Consider the following 20,053-nt stretch of genomic DNA (forward strand, 5'->3'; position numbering starts at 1 on the left):
GGGTTGCCTGTTTGCCGAACACTGATCATGACAGCCGGTGCCCGTGGGAAAGACAGGAAATCGCTTTTGGATTGTCGCACAACGGAGTGGCATCCGCAGCGTGGCAAACAGAACGGACTCCAGGTACCTGCTGTGGGTGACTCCCGTGATCACAGCACCCGCGTCATGTCTGTAAACCTCAGAAGCCACCTCATCTAGAAATACTTTGTGGGCTGGGGATGTGGCTCAAGCGGTAGCGCGCTCGCCTGGCATGCGTGCGGCCCGGGTTCGATCCTTAGCACCCCATACAAACAAAGAGGTTGTGTCCGCCAAAAAGAAAATAAATATTAGAAATACTTTGTTTAGACATTTTTACAAGCGATAACTTCTTTTAAAGCAAAATCCAGGATTTGGGGAGAAGGGCATAAAAATGGATGTAGCCCATCGTTGATCTACTTGCTGGGTTTACAGGTGGTTTCGTGGGTGCTCATTATTTTAAAAATAAATATGTCTTAAATAAATGCAGACGCAGAAGGCAGAACGGCTCACTTACGAGACCATGATAGCCAGAGTGTGACTAATCCAGTTCTGGGCCTCTGGGGTCCCTCGGCAGGAACTGCAGCTCAGCCACCCCCGACTGCGCCCAGCAGGGAGGGGGGCCAAGGGCCAGCTTCCAGGGTTTGGTGAGTGGCCAGCGTATTTGGTGGGCTCTTATCAAGGGACGCTGTGACAAGCATGCTTGCCCACAGGAACCCCAGGATGGGACACAGGGCTTCCCCCTTTCCTGAGATTGGTGAGGAGCGCACTGCGGCCCTGGAGCCCCCTCAGCCTCACTCCAGTTGAAGCTCACATGCTTCATTTCCAAGCTGATTTGACAAGAGCATCCTGCCTGTGTCCCGCTCAGCTGGTGGCAAAGGACAGAAACCTAGCTCCAAGCCGCTGCAGCCAAAAATGGGCTCCCCGACTTGGGACATCCAAAGGCTTGAGTCCAAGGGTTGAGTCCCTGGCACTGAGGGTTGATTCCTCCCATTTCACAGATACTGATATGGAGGCTCAGAGAGGTCAAGAGACTTGCCCAAGTCTCAGATCCCAAGGGAGCTGGGCCTTTGGCCCAAGGCTGCTGACCCAGTCTGTGCTTTGGTCCATCTGTGCGAGGGAGCACAGCTGTGGGTTTGTGGGCGAGAGGTCTTGTGAAAACAGCTTCCAGAGTGGGACGGTACGGTCAGGCCTCTGAACCCAGAGCACAGTCCCAGTGCCAGGCTCCCCACCAAAGGGAATCCCAGCAGGGCCTCGTGCCCTGGAGTGGAGCACAACGTCCCCACCACCTGGGCCTGCAGCCAGCCGTGGGGAGAAGGAGCAAGAAGGTGGAGGGTCTCCCAGGCACCTGGGTGGGTGGGGCTCCTCCTTTCCCCTTCAGAGGTCAACGCACAGCCTAGGTGACCTTTGAGAGCAGCCTCCTTCAAGAGCAGGCGCTGCTGGCCTGTCTAGGGAGAGGCCTGGCAAAGGTGGCCCAGTAAAGCGGCTGGTCCCAAGCAAAGCCGAGGCCCAGCGCCGAGTCCCCACCTGTCCCCTCCTACAAGCCCAGGTACCAATCACCAGACTCCTGCTAAGGACTCACAGGGCGGGCCTGGAGGCCAGGGTCGGACTTAACATTGGCTGCACTGGAAACACTGGGAGGGGCATGAAAAGACCCCTCCCCAGAGCAGTTACATCAGAACCTCAGCAGATGGAGCTGGACTTCCCTTTGGGATACTTTTCAATAATTGAACGGCCCCTGCTCTATTCCCCGCGTCCTGGAGAGGGTGACAGCAGGACGCCCTCCCCCACAGCAGGCTGCCAAGGATGAAGCAAGGGCCTCTCAGCACCGCTGGGTCCCAGAACGAGGAAGGGCAGGTGCGCGACCTGCCACCCCAAGAACACATAGGAACGGCATCAAGCGTGTGAGAACACGGCCACTCGCTGCCACCACGAGACACCTCGCTGTGGGGCTCACAGTTCTGGAGGCTGGAAGGCCAAGGTCAGGGTGTCGGCAGGGCCGGTTCCTCCAGAGGCCTCTCTGATTGGCCGCAGACGGCCACCTCTCCCTGCACCCTCTTGTGGTCGTTCCTCCGTGTGTGTCCCCCGGTGTCTCGGTGTCTCGCGTCTCTGCGTGGACCTTCTTATCAGGATGCCGATCAGACCATCAGGCTCATCCTAACAGCACCATCCTGTTTTTGCTGGAGGGTGCTGGGGATTGAGCCCAGAGGTGCGTTACCACCCAGCTGCACCCCAGCCCTTTCTATTTTTTATTTTGACAAAGGGTCTCACTAAATGGCTCTGCTGGCCTTGCGCCTGGGATCCTCTGGAGTAGCTGGGGTCATAGGGGTGGCTACCTTCCTAGCCAAGGGTTGTTAAAATTGTTACTTGTATCTTGTCTGGATTTCACTTCAATTTAAACAAAATGGAATAAGGTAGACAGAAAGAAGACAGCCCTCCCATACGGGGCCAGTGGTCAAGGCACCGGGTTGAGAGGCTGGTTCAGAAGCATGTTCAGAGGAGGGGAAAAAGTAGGTCACAAAAACAGAGTGTCATTGCTTTTTTGTTCAAAATATCTACATTTTTACAAATGCAGAGAGAAACATGTCTGAAGGGAAAACCAAAATGTTTTTGTTTTTGTTTTCCTGTAAGCTCTATTTTTTTAAATAACAAAAACATAGTCTTGTGTAACCAGAAAGCACCGTGATCAGGGAAATAGTTCATTTCTTAAAGAAGTTCACCCGGTTCCTCCCGAGGCTCTCCAGAGACTCGCTGCACAGCTGCTGGCCCAGGGCTGGGGGTTAGAATCCCTCTCTTGTGCTCGAGGGGGAGGAGGCAGCCCAGGTCAGGCTGGGTGGGGACGGGCCCTTGTCCTCCCACCTGTGACCCCCTCTCCCCAAGCTAAGGGTCCCCAGGACCTTGCTCACTCTGTGCCTCTGCAAACCCTCTGGCTGAAAGGTCTGAGCGGAGGAACCAGGATTTCCAGGCAGCCTCGTCCCTGCTTGCAGAAGCAGCTCTGGATGGAGCCCAGGCCAAGCCGGCCTCTGGGGGCTCAGAGGCATCTCCCACCCCAGCTGGACAACCCCCTCTAGGCCCAACCCCAGGCTTTGGCTCATGGGCGGGGTTCCCAGGGCTTGAGCTGCTGCCAGATTTCACAGCTGGGCTGCTGGTGAGAGGAAATTTCTCAGGGTCCCAGCAACCCTGTGGCTCTGCTGCTGGGGCCCGTCCCTTTCCCATCAGCAAGCTTGTCCCGGGCCATGTTACTAACCGCAGTAACTGGGGCCCAGGCTGCACCACGGTCCAGGGAGCAGCTGTGGTTCTAATTACAGATGAAGAGAAGGGCTCAGAAATTCTCCTGGTAAAACGTCTGCACCCAGGGACCCTGACAGCTGCACGAGTTTTGGGTGTGTTTATATATTCACGTCAGGGGTGTCAGATAAGATGCAGGATGCTTGCCTGAATGGAACTTCAGATAGATGAATGTTTTTGTGTGTGTCCCAACATGGCATCCTGTATATTTATTTGCTAAATCTGACACAGATATCGTGATATACATAAATGTATGCCTGAAAGAAAATGTGCAAATGTGAGTGTGCACACTAGTGTGGGAGCACACACATGTGGGTACACATGCAGCAGGACAACAGGTTTCCTGTGTGTGAGCAAGTGCGTGTGTACAGGATCTGGTGCACACAGGAGATGCATGTGTGTTCGTGTCTGCACCTACATGCATGTGTGCCAAAGCATGAGAGTTCCACGTGGGAATATCTGTGTGTGTGTATGTCACAGAGTATCAGAGCTGGCGGGAAGCTGAGAGGCTCCTGCATGTAAGTTGACATGTGAGAAACTCAAGGCCCGCCAGCTGGCTGAGCTGTGTGCATGTGTGTGTGAGTGAGTGTGTGTGTGTGAGTGTGTGCATGTGTATAAGTGTGTGTATGAGTGTATGCATGTGTGTGAGTATGAGTGTGTGCACGCGTGTGAGTGTGTATGAGTGTGTATGTGTGCATGTGTATGAGTGTGTGTGCATGCGCGCGTGTGTGCATGTGTAGAGTGTGTGAGTATGACTGTTTGTGCGTGTGTATGTGTGTGTATAAGTGTATGCATGTGTGTGACTGTGTGTGCATGTGTGAGTATGAGTGTGTGCACGTGTGTGTGAGTGTGTATGTGTGCATGTGTATGAGTGTGTGCATGCATGCGTGTGTGTGCATGTGTATGAATGTGTGAGTATGAGTGTATGTGCATGTGTGTACTTGTGTGTATGAGTGTGTGTGCGTGTGTGAGTGTGTGCATGTGTATGAGTGTGTGAGTGTGTGCATGTGTATGTGCGTGCGTGTGTGTATGTGATTGTGTGTGCATATGTATGAGTGTGTGAGTATGAGTATGTGCGTGTGTGTACGTGTGTGAGTGTGTATGTGCATGTGTATGAGTGTGTGAGTATGAGTGTTTGTGCATGTGTGTATGTATGTGCATGTGTGAGTGTGTGCATGTGTATGAGTGTGTGAGTGTGCGTGCATGTGTGTGTGCAGGCTCCACAGGTGTATGGACAGGGCTCTGGGCTCTCTCCTCTGTCAGGCCCTGTGCCGTGGCACCATCTCACCCCCCACTGCCCCCGACTGATGCCGGCTTCGCAGGCCAGGAGCAGTCAGACGGAGTGGGGCCTCGGGCCGCGTGTGTGTACATGTGGGTCACATGAAGCTGTGGGCCAAGCAGCGGCCAGATGTTCCCTTTCTTCCTAAAGCCAGATGGCAGAGGACCCAGGAGTCCGTGGGTTTCCCAGCTCCAGCGGCCCTTCCCTGCCCCTTCTGGATTTTCCACGGTCAGGGAAGGGATGGGGACGCGGGGGCTTTGTACTGGCCTTAGCTGCCCTGGCCTGGGAAGCCACTTCCCCAGAGCAGAGGCGTCTGGGAATTGCCGGCTCCTCAGGGGCTCCCTACATGGCTGCTCCTGGATGCCCAGGAGCAGGGCAGCGGCTCGGCCACCAGCGCCCGGAGCAGGCTGTGCACTCTGGACCTGCCGCAGGCCCACCTGCTACATGTCCACCCCCAGCCCCAGCCCTGCTTTGCCTGAAGTGGCAGGTGACAGCCAGCTGACCTGATAAGCCCACTTATTCATTCCACGGGCGGCCAGCACAGGTGACCACACCCTGAGGGTGTCCCTCCAGCTACGGAAACTGTCTCACAGTTTTGGTGGCTGGAAGCCCAAGCTCAAGATGCTGGCAGGGACGGTTCCTGCAGGCCTCTCTCCTTGGTGGGCAGGTGGCCGCCTTCAGCCTGCATCCTGCGGCTGTCCTTCTGGAGGCCAAATAGACACATCCAGGGCCACACTGGGAGTGACCTCAGACTTGACCCCCAGTCCAGAGGGGAGGTGGGATGGGGAGTGGGAGGGTCAGGCCACTCCCTGCTGCTCTGCCCTTCGTCCCCACCCATGGTCTGGGACCAGGGAGCCTGAGAGTGACCACAGGGACAGGCTTTGGACCACCCAGTGTGCTAGATGTGACCTTGACCACTCTGGCCTTGGTCTTCCCATCCTGAAATGAGGCTGTGACTGGATGTTCTAGTGACCTCCAGGCTTACTGGTTGGTGGTTGTGTTGGGAGATGACAGAGGTCACCCCGAGGGACTCTTGTTCCCATGTCCTGGGGGAGGCTCCGCACACTGTCTGGCTTGGAAACCGTGGTTCTGGAGGCTGGAGGCTAGAGGCTCAGACGGGGCCAGCTTGCTGCATTCTGGCCGGGTCCTCTCCTGGGCTGCAGATGGCTGCTTCTTACTGTGTCTCCCAAGGGGGAAGGGGAGGAGCCAGGCCAGGGCCTCTTACAAGGACGCTAATCTTGACCTGATCACCCCCACCCAGTTGCCTTGGAATCAGGGGGATACATGGCTCTGTCTACAGTACCATGTGGTAGAATATGTTCCTAGGTTTTGGCGCCAGGATGGGGACACTTGGGGTGCATTGTTCCCGCTGTCATCAGTTCCTCCTCAGTCCCTGGGCTTTGGGGACAATTCTCATCTTGGGTTCATCACCAGCTCTCCAGTCGGTGCAGGGCGGGGTGTCTGACCCACCCTCCCACTGGGAGGCCCGGCCCATGCTCTGCACGCACCCTGCACCTGCCCTGCCGGGGCCTTGCCTTGCTCTCCTGCCTGTGCTGTCCCCCTCTCCAGACAGGCTGACTTCACACCTTTGACCTTGAAACAGGCCAGCTGGACCCCAATGAGAGGGTGTGCCTGGGTCCTTCCCTGTGGGTGGGGGAGCTGGGAGAGCCGTGGAGGAGCTGGGTCTTCCCCAGCCTTACTCCACCCCAGTCTGAACTCCCCCTGGAGGGAGAGGCGTGTGCTTGTCCCCTTTGACCCTCGGGTCCCACTTCGGGATGTCCCCTAAGGATGGGATCTCAAATGTGCCCGATGCACTGAGTTTTCACTGCGGTGTGGTTTACCTGTGAGAAACTCCCCGGAGCCCAAGTGAACAGCACCCAACTGGTCAGGAGGGCGCGGGGGGGGGGACAGCATGCAGTAGGGAGGTGCACGAGAGCCCTGGCGGGAAAGAGCAGGTGACCTGCTGCATGACCCCGCTGCAGTGTGTGCCCAGGGGGAGAATCGGAAGGGAGGGTCCAGGGGTCACTTGGGGTCCTCCAGGCAACATGGCATTCAGGAGTGTGTGCACCTGTGTGAGGGTATGCAGGTCACTGGACCCTGTTCCCAGGGCCACCTCTCCCCAGGGCGTGGTTGCAGCTTGGGGAAAGCCTGTGCAGGTCCTCACAGTGATGAGTCCAGAGCCATGGCCTTCCCCTGGAGTCCACCCCTCAGGCTCAGCGTCTGTCCCCAGGAAGCCACCGTGGTGTCTCACCTGAGACCTTGTTTTCAAGTTGCCTCCTTCCCCCAGAGCTCCCAGTTCTGTCTGTTTGAGCTCCTATAACAAAATAGCACAGCCGGGCCTGTGGCTGCCGCTGGAGATCCAGTGCCTGGAGAGGCCGAGGCAGGAGGACCACGAATTCAAAGGCAGCCTCAGCGACTTGGCAAGGCCCTCAGCAACTCAGTGAGACCTTGTCTCAAAAAAAAAAAAAAAAAAAACCAAAAGTTAAAGGGGGAAGAAAGGGGTTGGGGTGTGGCTTAGTGGATAAGCACCCTGGGTTCCATCCCTGGGACCAGAAGAGAGGACAATGTCATAGGCCAGGTGGTTATAAGGAACAAGAGTTGGTTTCTTATAGTTGTGGAGACTGGGAACCTAAGGCCCAGGCAGCTGCAGCCTGGGTGTGGGGTGGGGCCAGCTCTCTGCTTCCCAGGTGTGCCCTCCAAGGTGGAAGAGCTGGGGGTCCCCTGGAGTCTCTTCCAGGAGGACCCTCACTGACCCCTTCCACGCAGAATCCACCTCGCGACCCATCCCCTCCCCATGCCAACACCTTGGGGACTCGGGTTCCCACACATGAATTTGGTGTAGGGGGACAAACATTCAGCCCACAGCCCCCACCCCCAGCACAGCAGCACCCCCACGTTTCCCGGGACAGAAACAGCCCTGGGGCCAGCCAGCTCTGAATCCAGGGCAAAGGCCCAGCAAGGTGCTGTGCCTAAGGGGACGGGGAGGGCGGGAAGGCTGGGGACAGGGTGGGCGCTTAGCCCTGGCCCCACCCACAGCTGCAGCCCTGACTCGCCTCCCCTGCCCTGAAACTCCATACCAGAGCCACGGGGAGAAGAGCGCTCACTGCAGCCTGCCTGTCCCCTACTGCACCCTCACGCCGGCCTCTGACTTGGGGGTGGTTCCTGGAGCCCGTGTCCCTTTTCTGGAGTGAGAGAGGGACAAACCCCAGGGTCTGCCTCTGGTGGGAATTGAACCACAGTGACCAGGAGCAGGATCCTGAAGCCCTGCGGTTGCCGTGGAGATGGGAGCAGGTTTCTCAGAGGAGCCACAATCGGGTGGGATTCTCTCTGGAAGTGGGAGGCAGCTCCGCACCCCCAGCAGACATCTGCTCGTGACCTTAGACCCCCTTCCCAGAAAAGCCAGCCCTCAGGGAGAGGCACACAGACTCCTCCTAGCACCCGGCCTCATCCCTGCCCACCCATACACCCAGGGGCCCAGGTGGACCACAGCTGGAGGACAGGCAGCTCTGGGTCCTCCGCCTGTCCAGTGTGCGAGAAGGCTCGCTGTCCTTTCCTAGGGGGGCCCACGCAGCTCATTCTCCAGCCCTCTGTGTGCCGGCTGGACTCCCAAGACTCCCTCTCCCTGAGCCCTGGAGCCGCACAAGGTACATACTGTGCCCATTTCATAGACGGAAGAAGCGAGGCTCAGAAGGGCAGCGATTTGACAGAGATGGATCTGAAGGTTGTCTGCTCAGCTCCCCCGTGGAAGCTCCCTGCTGGAGTCTACCCTGCCCTGCTCAGCCTGTGCCCAGTCCTCCCCGGACCTCCAGTCCACTGACCCTTCCAAAGCACAAAGCTGAGGCTCAGAGAGTCCCACACGGCTGGAAACGCAGGTGGCGAGGCTCTGGGACCACACCTTGGGGGTCCTGCCAGCCACCTCAAGGGGCTCTGTCCTCCGGCCTCTCCATGGCTTTTCCCATATGGCACCAGGAACTGACTCTTCTACTTGGAAAGACATTGCCTTGGTCTGTTGTGCGCTGCTGTAACAGAACGCCTGAGACCCGGTAGTTTATGAGGAAGAGAAGTTTATTTCTCACAGTTCTGGAGGCCGGAGGTCCATGATCAACGTGCTGATATATGGTCTGGCGAGGGCCTTCCTGCTGTCCTCACATGGCAGCTGGCCAAAGGGTGAGAGTGACAAGCCACTCCACACCTGTCTTATGGCACACAGACCCATTCATGAGGATGGAGCCCGCGTGACTGGACATTTCCTGGAGGGTCCCACCTCCAGCATGTCCCTGGGGCCTGCATTCCCGACACGTGGACTTTGGAGGGACACCTTCCAGCCGTAGCGCTGGCCCTCACAGACTTGCCTGCCACTCTGTACCTGGAGCCCACCCCCCACCCCTGGAGTCGGGGACGAGCCACCTGTTTCCCTTTGTGCCAGGCTCCTGAGGTCCTTGTGGCCCCTGCTCAGGGGGTAAAAGGACAAGTTTAACACTGCCTCCTCCCAGGGTCCTGGGGCCTGTGTTTGGGGAAGTGGTCACAGTGGGCCTGACCGGCAGAAATGCTGCAGAGGTGCGGTGGGTGGTGGGACAGGAGAGGACGGGGACATGGCAAGGCAGCCGACCGACCTGGGTGAGGGACCACAGCCTGCAGGGTCCACCTGAGGGCGGGAGAGGGAGGGCGGAGGAGCCCCCTGGGTGTGGAGACCCCCGGGGCCGCGTAGAGCCTGAGCAGCCCTCGTTCCCACCACGGCCAACGTCCAGCCCAGGATGGGACCCTTGGGTCCAGTCAGGGGTGGCCTCGGACAACTCAGCAGTCACCGCACACAGTGGGATTTGGGAGAGTCGCCCCCGGCTCCGCACTGCGACTTCGTAATCCTGGCCTCGTCCTGAGGTTGGTGGGTGCTGTGGTTTGGTGTGGTTCACCCCCCCAAGGCTCGTGTGCTACACGGGTGTCCCCAGGATAATAGTGTCCAAAAATGGTAGGACACTTAAAGGACAGGGCACGGAGGCACAGTGAGGAGGCTGAGGCAGGAGGATGGCAAGTTCGAGGACAGCCTCAGCAAGGTCTGTCTCAAAATAAGTAGTAAACAATGCCGAGGGTGTAGCTCAGTGCCTGAGCACCCCTGGGTTTAGTCCCCAGTGCCAAAAAAGAAAGAAAGAAATGAAAAAAGAGATTGGGTCACAGGCGCCACCCTTGCTTGGGAGGGGTGGAAGTGTGCTGAGGGAGAAGCGCAGCTCAGGGGCCTGCAGAGGTCACCGTCAGAATAGGTCGTTATAAAGCGACTTTGGCATTCTTGGTGTACTCTCTGGTCCCCACCCCCCGCCGTGTGATGCTATCTCCCACGAGCCTCTCACCAGAAACCAAAGCTGCACACACCAAGCTCCATGATCTCTGGAACTGTGAGCTAAACAGACTTCTTTGCTTTACAAAGCACTCAGCCTTAGGTATTTTGTTAAAGCAACACAAATCAGACTCAGACAGTGGATGCCCTGAATTTCTCTTTTCAAAAGGGCTTCTCTGTCTGAGGGCTGTCCGGGCCTGGTCTCCAGTCAGGACCAGCACATCCTAGCTGGACAACCTTAGGGAAATGACTTTGGCTCTCTGAGCCTCAGTTTCTTCATCTGTAAGACAGGGATTCATGTTATCATGCTGATGGGAGACTATGATGCCCGTGAAGGACACGGCACACGCCAGGTCCCCGGAAGCCCCCCGGAAGCCCCTCTCCCCTGATATCCTGGCAGAGCAGTGGATGTCAATTCTGAAGGGGCTAAATTCTGGGAGGCTGGGAATGAGAGGTCTGGGATCTGAGTGGTGAAGAAAGAAGCTATAGCAACTCCACAGGAACTCTGAGAGGCGTGGAGGAGACCGCATCCAGGAGCCGGCCCCTGGTGACGACAGGAGGCCAGCCAGAGAGACCCGCGGGCTCCCTCATGGCCATCCACAAAGCCCATCTGATCCAGCCCAGGCAGGTGTGGGAATGGGCCTGCCCTTCACTGTCACCGTCACCACAGAGCAGTTGCTGCCTTCAGTCACCACAGCACAGGCTGACAGCGCCTGCAGCTGTCACCCTGCCCACCGCCAACGCCCACCTCCCCGCCCAGGCTCTCTCCAGGAACAGAGCTGCTCCTGAAGGTGTCCTGGAGGTGTCAAGGCCTCCTCCTGTCCCCTCCCCTCCCTGCTCCTCTCCCTCCCCCATCCTCTCTCCCCTCTCTCCCCCTCCTGTCCCCTCCCCCCCGCCCCGTCCCCCCCACCCCCGCTCCAGGCTCCCACAGGGCCAGGGTGCCAGGCACCTCCTGCTCTACCCTCCCAGGTCCCGGTGGAGAGGGGCAGCGCAGCTGGTGTTCTGAAGAGAGTCAGGGTCTGGGGCTGACCCCAGCTAGGGCCAGTCGCAGCTCAGCGAAGTCCACTGTTAGAGTCTGTAAACAAGTCAAAATAACACCTGGCATTTTGCCAGGGGAATGTTAGAGTTCGTAAACAAGTCTGGATGGTGCCTGGCAAAATGCCAGAGGGAGTGGTTTGAGAAGTAACAAAAGCGAGCCATTAAGTGTGGAGATTCCTGATTGGTTGACTGCTGTATCTAGTTTATGCTAATTAGATAAGCTGTGTGGAATGTATAAATACTGCTCCTGTCCTGCAATAAACGGCTCCCACTCCTGCTGTATCAACGTACACAAGTTATTCGTCACCCCCCCCTGATTATTCTGCTGCAGCCGGACTCCGGCAGTCCACACCTTGTCAGCCTCGAGCACTGGCTCCTTTCACGCCTCCAGGGCTTCAGTGCCCAGAACCCGGCTGACCCAGCCCCTGCGGCAGGCTCCCACGCGGGGCACCCCACCTGCACCCCCGCCCCCCGCCGTGACCGCAGCACTCTTCCCTTGGCACTCGGGAACCAGGGCCCTGCGAGGCTGCGTTAGCACCTGGCCAGCACCAGCTGCTGCCGCCACCCCACAGGACGTGGCCCTGCCTTTTGGGGACTACTTGGCCCCCTTAATGCTTGGGGCCCCACAGAGCCTTCAAGTATTTACTGGGAGCCTCCATTCTTTACAAACCCCTCCACATCCCAGAGACCCCAAGACCCCCTGTCCACTCCTGCAGGTGCAGAAGCTCTGGGGACCCGTGTCCCTCCTGGGGATGTGGGCCCCTGATGGCAGAAGCCTGTCCCCAGCCCAAACCTGGAGCCGAATTCATTGCGGGGGACAGATTCCGAGGGTGGGGTAAGAGGGAAGGAAGACACCCTCACCCCTCTGCTCAGCATCCCGCGGGCACCTGAGCAGCTGTGGGGAGCGCAGGAGGCATTTTGAGGACCCCAGGACCAGCCAGCATTCAGTATGTGGGGTTTGACCGTGGTGGCCCTGCTGGGTCCAGCTCTCCGGAGCTCCTTCAGTGCAAAGCAGGCCCCTGACCCCAGCAGGGGTGAGCCCGCAGGAGGCTCCACAGAGAAGCAGGGGCTTTCGGAGGGTGGGTGGGGGTCTTGGGGCCTGTCAGCCACCACCCTGGAGGACAGAGGACACCTGCTGCAGGAGGATGGTGGCGGACCTGCCACAGGGCCTGCGCAGGGCATTGAGCCTGGACACCTGCCTTCACCCCCGGGGCTCCTGTGCAGCAGCTGGCCCCTCCTCAGAGGGCAGTGGGTTGACCCCTGTGGAGTCCCAGAGGGGCTAGCTGGCAGAGGAAGGTCCCCTGAAGGATCCTGCACATAATGGGTTGGTTGTGTCCCCCTAGAAGGAGGTGTTGATGTCTGGCCTGGCCCAGGAGCACATCCTTCTCTGGAAACAGGGTCTTTGCAGATGTGATCATGATGGAAGTTAGGATGAGGTCACGTGACGGAGGGGGGAGCCACGGAGCACGAGGAAGGTGGCCTCCTGCAGAAGCCAGGGGACAGGCCACAGGGGCAACCACGGCAGGCCAGGGCCCTGCCTCCTGGTCTCAGCTTTCTCATCTGTGAGCTGGGCCTGCTGGTCACCCCATATCAGAGGGTCCTGGTCCACGGCCCACCATGACTTTCAGAGCCCCCCTCACCCGACCCTGCACTCTGGCTTCCTGCTGACCCGCGACAGACCTCCTGGCCTCCTCCTCTGCTGGAGCACACTGCTCTTCTTCTGCTGCCCCCTGCTCCCCGCATCCTGGCCTTGGCTTCCTCTTCCAGGGACCCCTGCCCTGATGCCCTGTGGCCAGGTCCATCTACCCTGCCCTGATGCCCTGTGGCCAGGTCCTCCCACCCTGCACATACTCATTGCTGCTCCTTGGGCCGGGCTGTTTGCCTGGTGGCTGGTCCACCTCCTGGGGAACAGGACCTGGTCTGTCATGAGTAAGGAAGGAGCTGGGAGGGCCTGAGGCTGGAGCAGGGGCCTCTGGCTCCCGGGGGACAGCCAGCACAGGTTCACTGTCCCGGCCCCAGGCAGAGTGGTCAGGGGCTGAGGGATGTTAAATGGGCTGATGACCGCCAGACAGTGACAGGGAGGGGGCCAACCGGCCTGGAAAAGCCCAGGGTCAGACCAGCCTGGCCTGTCACCCCTGACCAGCAGTACGGTGGCCCTGCCTAGCTCCCCCTGCTGTGGCACTCCTCCTGGGAAGGCCACTGTCTGGGGCTATGGCTTTCCATGAGGTAGAGACCACACTACAAGTGTCCGTTTGCAGGTCATCTATATTGTTACGTGAATGCACATCCCAACGGCTGACAGGAAACGACCTATTAGGTCTCACAGAGTCCGGCCCCTGGGGGCCAAAGCCACACTGATGCCCCTGGGCCAGGACCGGGCTCTCTGAGGGCGCGGGCTCCAGGTCTCCCCAGGCTCTGGGTCTGGGCCTCGGGGAGGCCAGCTCACACCTCAGGCCCTCTGGCTCTCGGGCAGTGCCGTTCCTGGGGTCAATAGCTGTCCCTCAGGAAAAGGGTCCTGTGGTCCAGTAAGTTCAGGAAAAACATGGCTTCACAAGGTTGAGCAGGACTCCCGGAGCCCTACAGGCGGAGCGCGCAGCACTTCCCAAAGGTATTGGACCACAACACCCTCTTCCCCTGGAGCGCCGGCGGTGGGCATCCTGCGGGCACCCTCGGGAAAGTGCTGCCCGAAGCTATCGATGACCGTTAATGGCAATGCCACCTGCACTGCGGGGCTTGGGGGAAGTCGCTGGGCATCGTGCTGTGGTGTGGTGGGCACCGCCCAGCCCTCAACAGTCATGACGGTGAGAGGACGAGACCGTGCCCGTCCTGCTGCCGTGACTGTTCCCACCTGTGTCCCCCGAGTGGCGGCCAAGCAGGGCCACCGCACAGGCAGGCCCCGGCCGCCTGGAGAGGGCATCTGAGTCCAGGAAAAGGGGCCAGAGGCATGGCACTGAGAACATGCCAGTCACGGGGCCAGCCTGAGACTGCTAGCTCCAACCAGGAGGGGACGTGGAGGCGAGGCAGCCGTGACCGGGGCCACCTGCTTCCCTGCATACCCACCCTGCCTCCTGCCACTCTCCCGGCCACCCCACGCCCCAGGCCGTGGGCAGGCTGGCAAGCAGGTGGGTCACCAGACAGAGATGAGCATCTGGCAGGTGTTGGAGGACATCCAGACCAGCTCCACCAGGCGGAACTGGAAGTAGCCGATGACGAAGCCCGAGAGGACATCCGTGATGTGGTGGCGTCCGATCATCACACGGGACAGGCCCACACAGAAGGCCCAGAGCACCAGCAGGACTCGCAGGGGCACTGCCAGCACCAGGTGGCTGAGGAAGAACTTGGACACCATGGCGGCACGGCTGGCGTGCCCGGCGGGGAAGGCGTAGATGTCCATGGTGAGGTAGTCCAGCAGGCTGGGGCTCGTATCAAATGGGCCGCGCCGCTTGATGAGCTTCTGCACCCCGGCCACTGTCATGATGTCCAGGAGCAGAGCTGTGGGTGAGAGAAGGAGGCCCTGGGTAGTCGGTGCCACCAACTGGGCCAAGCTCCGGCTCCCAGCCCATCCAGCCTCACCTCCCCTTTGATCACCTCCCTCAGCCACACTGACTTCCGGGCAGGTTCCTGCCTAGGACCTTTGCACTCACTGCCCCACCACCTGGAGTGTTCTTCTTTCTGACATCTGTTTCCTTCTATGTCTGCCTGCAGAAGCCCCCATCACAACCCCCTGCCCTGCTTCATTTTCCTTACAGCATTTCTCACCACCTGACTACTTTGCATTTTCTAATTTTTTCCTTTCTCTTCTCTCCCCCACCCACCACTACCACTCACTAGCACCCTGAGGGCGGGGGCCCATTTTGCTCTTGAGGCCTTCAGCAAAGGTGTCAGAGGACAGAGTGTGGGCAGCTGGTGAGCAGCCACGGACCTGGAGGGCTCCCGTGCAGAGATGCGGGCCCTGAAAGGACCTCTCCAAAGCTTTCCCCAGCTCTGACAGCGTGGCACGGCTACCCTCATTTTTAAAAAGTTAAAGGGACACTCAGGTCTTGTGCCATTAACCACGCTAGAGAGCACAGTTCAGTGACATTTTGTGTGTTCACAAAGTCTGCCACCAGACCAGCCAGCTACTTCCAGAACCTCCCGTCGCCCCAGCAGGAAACCCTTAAAACAGAGGCCCTAAGGAGGTCCAAAGGCGTCAGGCCCAGCCCCGCCTCCAGCCCAGCCCCGCCTCCAGCCCAGCCCCTTTCGGCTCCGCCCAGCCCAGCCCCGACCCCGCCCCCAGCCCCGCCTGCCGCCGGCTCTCCGTCCTGGAGGAGCCTCTCCTGGACTCCTCCCACAGGGGGCTGCTGTGCTTGGCTCCCCCCACCGTGACGTTTCCTGGGTTCACCCACCCACGTGGTAGCTCACATGGGCACGTCATCCTCTGTGTGGCTGAACGGTGATCCACCGGGTGGCTATGCCACCGATCGTCACCTGGCAGTGGACACTGGTTTGTTTCCACTTGGCCGCTGTGGACAGTGCTCCCGTGGACTCTGTGCGCGAGCACCTGTGTGGGGGGGTCTCTGTTCTCGGTTCCTTGGGGTGTGCATTTAGGACTGGGACAGTTGGGTGACAGGGTGACTCTGTGGCTTTTCCAGACACCCAAACTGCTCTCCACTATGGCAGCCGTCCCCACTCTGCAGTGGGTGAGGCGGGGCCTGGCAGTGTGGAGCATTCATACTTGTTGCTCCTCCTCTTTGGAATGTTCTGCCCCTTTCCAACCCCCTGACTCACCAGCATACTTCTGGCCTCAGCCTCAATGTCACCACCTCAGGAGGCCTGTGCTGGCCTCGCAGGGGGGACAGGCCCTGAAGTGTGCACACTCCATGCCCTGTGTCACCAAGGACCCCGGAGTGGTGAGTGGCTGGTGCCTCTGCCACACCTCCCCCTGCACCATTGGCTCATGAAGGCTGGGGCCATGTCTGATTGTTTTCAGGTTTGTCCCCTGACCTAATAGAGCAGCAGTCACCAAATGCTGGGTGACTCACTGGCCTGAGACTCTTAGCCAGAGGGTGGGCTCATCCCCCATTTTGGAAGCATTGGAAAGGCCCGGGTCTCCATCATGTCTCTGCTGCCACCCTCCTGTGTGGGGCTGCTCTGCCTCTCTGTGTAGTTAGATGAAGGCCCGTGCCTGGGCGGCAGTTTCACCCAGCTGGTCACAGTGGCATGGACAGCCACCATGAGGGCTTTGGGCAAACAGTTCCCACCCTCACAAAGGCCCTCTGTGGTTGCAGGTGGCATTGGCAGGCCAGGACACACCTCCGGGGCAGCTGCAGAGTCACCGGGGGAACCTACACCTCTGGCCCTTGTGCTTCCCTGGCATCAGTGACCTAGGAGAACCCATGGGGTCACAGCACCTGTAAGCCCTTCTTTGGGGACAGGGAAGACAACCCCAGAAGCAGGTGCAGTGCTGTGTGTCCCTATTTGGGTCACCTAATTCCCTCACCTGTGAGATGGAGATGGTGGTCACCTCCTCCCCAGCAAACCAGGCCGAGTGTTTCCTCTCAAGGCCTCCCCCCCACCCCTCGCCCAAGGGCAGCTCAGGTCGGGGATTGTGACTCCAGGTCAAGGTGGCCTGGCTGGAGCCTTCCTGGAACACAGTGCCATGCATCAGAGCTGCTGGGTCTCAGCAGCTGCCCAAAGAAATGAGAAGAGACAGTGGCTGCTGGTCACAGTGGACACTTCCACAGTTAGAGCTGAAGGCCCCTGGGATCCTGCCACTCAGAGGAGCCCTGTCCAGACCCTCCTCCCCTTGTGTGGAGTGTAGATGTGGTGAAAGCATCAGCATGCTCACATGCAGCTCCAAGCCCTGCTTTTGAAAGTTTTGCCATGCCAATGTCCCCACTTCCACCGCTAAAAGTGTGAGGCCCTGGCTGTCCACACTGCCCCTTGGTCACCGGGGACTCCTCAGCCTTCCACTGTCCCCTGGCAGGGCTGCTGCTCAAAGTCCAGCCTCAGCTTGGGGTTTGAATTGTGGCTAGCCAGCCCAGGTGCTGCTGACCCAGGCCAGGATTTGGAGCCATCTGGAGTCTGGGGGCGGTCCCAGTCCTAGAGGAGAGAAGGACTGGGGACAGCCAGATTTCCAGCAAGGGGAAGCCCGAGGGAGGCAGCTGCAAATGACCCCTGGCCCACTGGGTGACCTCAGCCTAGTGGGACAGCAGGGAAGGCCAGGCCAGGAGGACCTCTGCAGCCCTGTGAGGCCCTCCCTCACCTGCAAGACCCCAAGAATGACCTGGGGGACAGTCTCCCCCACTAGGGGAATGACAGTGAAGTGACATGGGGAGGGGGTTAGATGAGCCACAGGTGAGTTTTGAGTCCTATCTCCTACTAAGAACCAGGCCCTCCGTCTTCCCACGGACATAGGCCATCATGGGACAAAACGAGCTAATGGTGAACAGGAAGCAGGTGGCAAACCTGTGTGGGGACCTCATATGTCCTTCCTAAGGCCAGGTCTGGCCTGCCCTGGGGCCTGGGGGGCCTGAGGCAGGTGCATGGATGAAAGAGTTGTCTTCCCTGAGGTCCCAGCAGGTCAAGTGATGGGGCCACAGTGATGAGGCAAGGGCCTCCCAGGTTTTGGTGCCAGGGAATGGCCAGGGTCTAGGTGCTGAGACTCTGGGGGCAGTTAATGTGCACCAGACTAGAATCAGGCCCAAAGTCGATGCCACCAGTCACTAGAAGATCTGGGCATCTGCCCTGTTGGTGACCAGGTGGATCAGGTGAAAACCAGGACTGGAACTGCCCAGTGTAAAGCCCGCCTCCCCAGCAGAGGTGCCCCGTGGAGAGCTGCTGGGTTCAGGAGGGACGGTCACCTGTCTCCAAATAAAAAAACAAAAAGGCTGGGGATGTGGTTCAGTGGTGGAGCACCCCTGTTCAATCTCTAGTACCTCCCCCCCCAAAATACCCAGAACATGAAGCAGAGGAAAATGGTATCTGCTTCTGACCCTCCTTTGCCTGCTGGGGACACCTCAGAGGTTGCCCGTGTCCCCTGGTTTGAGAAATCCCATGTCTGGGCCTTTGGGAAGCTGCTGATTCATCTGGCAGGAGGCATCTCTGAGGGTTATCAGGCCCAGCCCACCATCCAGTTGGCCCAGCCCATCCTGGGCCTGGTTCCGTCACTCACCTGACCCCCAGTTCTTGGCCATCACTGTTTTGGGGGGGTCCAGGCATATGCCAGGCCCAGGGCTGGTGGGCCAGTCTGGCAGGGCCCTGCAGCCGAGGGGGAGGTGGGCAGCTCCCAAGTGCTTACCCAGAGAGTGATGTTATTTCAGGGCTGGCGGGCAGTGACCTTTCCCACCCGGTTTTGAGGGTTGTAAATAGAAGCGGTGTCCACTGGACAGGATGGCTTTCCTCCAGAGCCCACAGCCTCCCTGGCCTCCCACCCCATCCCCCGCGGTGCTCCATCCAGCTCCCCCTGCAGGGCCTCTCCCCTCCTCCCATGTGGCCAGCCCACAGTGAGACTGCGGAGATGCCAACACCCTCAGAGTATAATCTGGCGCCCAGAAATAGAAGCAAATGACGCTACCTCTCAAGATTGTGCGAATTCCACACAGAAAGGTTTGCTGACTTACACCCTGTCCTTGGCTTAGAGGGAGCAAAGAGACCCCCGTGGTAGAAAAGGTCCACCTGGTGGGAGGCTCAGGGTGAAGGTCAGGAAGGCTGGCAGTCACTTAACCACTCTTCCTGTGTGATTCCGGCAGGTCACTTAACCTCTCTGGGCCTCCGTTTTTGTGATCAACCAGGGTGGTGGCTGTGCACTTGGGCTTCAGAATCAAAGATCAGTGTCAGAGTCACTACTTGCAAATTTTTTGCATGACCTTGGCACATGCATCCCTCTGAGTCTCCCTTCCCTCACTGACACCTGGGGATCAGCTCAGAGGCTGCTCTGAGGGCCTCACAGAGTCAAGGATAGTAAATGGATGTCACCTGTGACCACAGCAGAGGACCACAGGGCCTCTCATGACGTCCACCCAACATCTCCACCCTCAGCGCCTTGCTCCTCCTATTCCCAAGGCCCTGCTGTCCCGGGGGCTGCCAGCCCCCAGAGTGGGATGAGAACCTCCCTCATGTCCTCCTTCCCCACTCCGAGGTCCTTGGGGCCTGGGGTGGTCAGGGATCCCGGGCCCGGCAGGAGCCCAAGCTTTCCCAGAGAGGAGCTGCTGGGGTTTGCAAGCCGTGCCTCTGGGGCCTTGGAAGTCAGAGCACCACTTGTGTGCTGATGGCTGGGCACTGGGGACCACCGGGGGGGAGGACAGTGTGTGGTGGCTTTTGGGTTTGGCGTGCTGTCCCCTTGAGGGTGTGCTGGGACAAGCTGCTCAGCCACAGGGCTCTGGGAAATCAGGGCTGGGGAGGGGGAGGGAAGCTGGGGGCCGTTCCACTGTGACCCTCAGGAGCAGGACAGGGCCTCTGGGGGCTCCTGGTTGGCTGGTGGGGGGACAGGTCTGTGGACCAATGTCCCTTGCTGGCCAGGAGGGGTCCTGGTGCTTCTGGCCTGGGGGGGTCAACCCTGCCTCTTAGAGACAAATCCAGGCCTGCATGGCTGGGGTGAGCGCAAGTTGGTCTCGGCTTCCTAAAGGGCATTTAGCTTCAGAATCAGAAGTCTTCACACCACATGTCCCTTGGACAGTCCCCTTTGGCTCCCTGGAAGATCCTTAAGGATGTGCAGGGGCACTCCTGGTTGGGATGTCCACGGCAGCATTATTTATGACGCTGAGAACCATGAAATGACCCAGTGCCCTTCAGGGGGAGACAGACGGGACCAGCCGTGGCCGTCTAGACAACAGGACGCTTGGCACACCGTGTGGATGTGGCTGATGTCCATTCATCACCACTGAAGGAGGGCGGCGGGTGAGCGGAGTGCAAGAAGCAGATCAGAAAACAGCAGGGCCTGCGGGGGAGCCTGGGCTGCACCAGCCGTGAGTGTGCCTGCAGGGTGAGTGTGCTTGCAGGGGTGAGTGTGCCTGCAGGGGTGAGTGTGCCTGCAGGAGTGAGTGTGCCTGCAGGAGTGAGTGTGCCTGTAGGGTGAGTGTGCCTGCAGGGGTGAGTGTGCCTGCAGGGGTGAGTGTGCCTGCAGG

General features: G+C 59.2%; 1 protein-coding gene across 1 annotated transcript in view; it reads right to left on the reverse strand.

Annotated features, from left to right (window-relative positions):
• Nucleotides 1–13,196: 13,196 nt before the first annotated feature.
• The window catches only part of Plpp7 (phospholipid phosphatase 7 (inactive)), a 15,191-nt gene continuing 8,334 nt past the window's right edge, over nt 13,197–20,053 (reverse strand). The window contains exon 2 of the mRNA XM_015497424.2: nt 13,197–14,441. Within this exon, the coding sequence (XP_015352910.1) occupies nt 14,077–14,441 (365 nt within the window). The 3' untranslated portion in view covers nt 13,197–14,076. The remainder of the gene's footprint in view (nt 14,442–20,053) is intronic.

This window comes from Marmota marmota, unplaced genomic scaffold (genome assembly GCF_001458135.2).
Source record: "Marmota marmota marmota unplaced genomic scaffold, marMar, whole genome shotgun sequence".
Classification (NCBI taxonomy): Eukaryota; Metazoa; Chordata; class Mammalia; order Rodentia; family Sciuridae; genus Marmota; species Marmota marmota.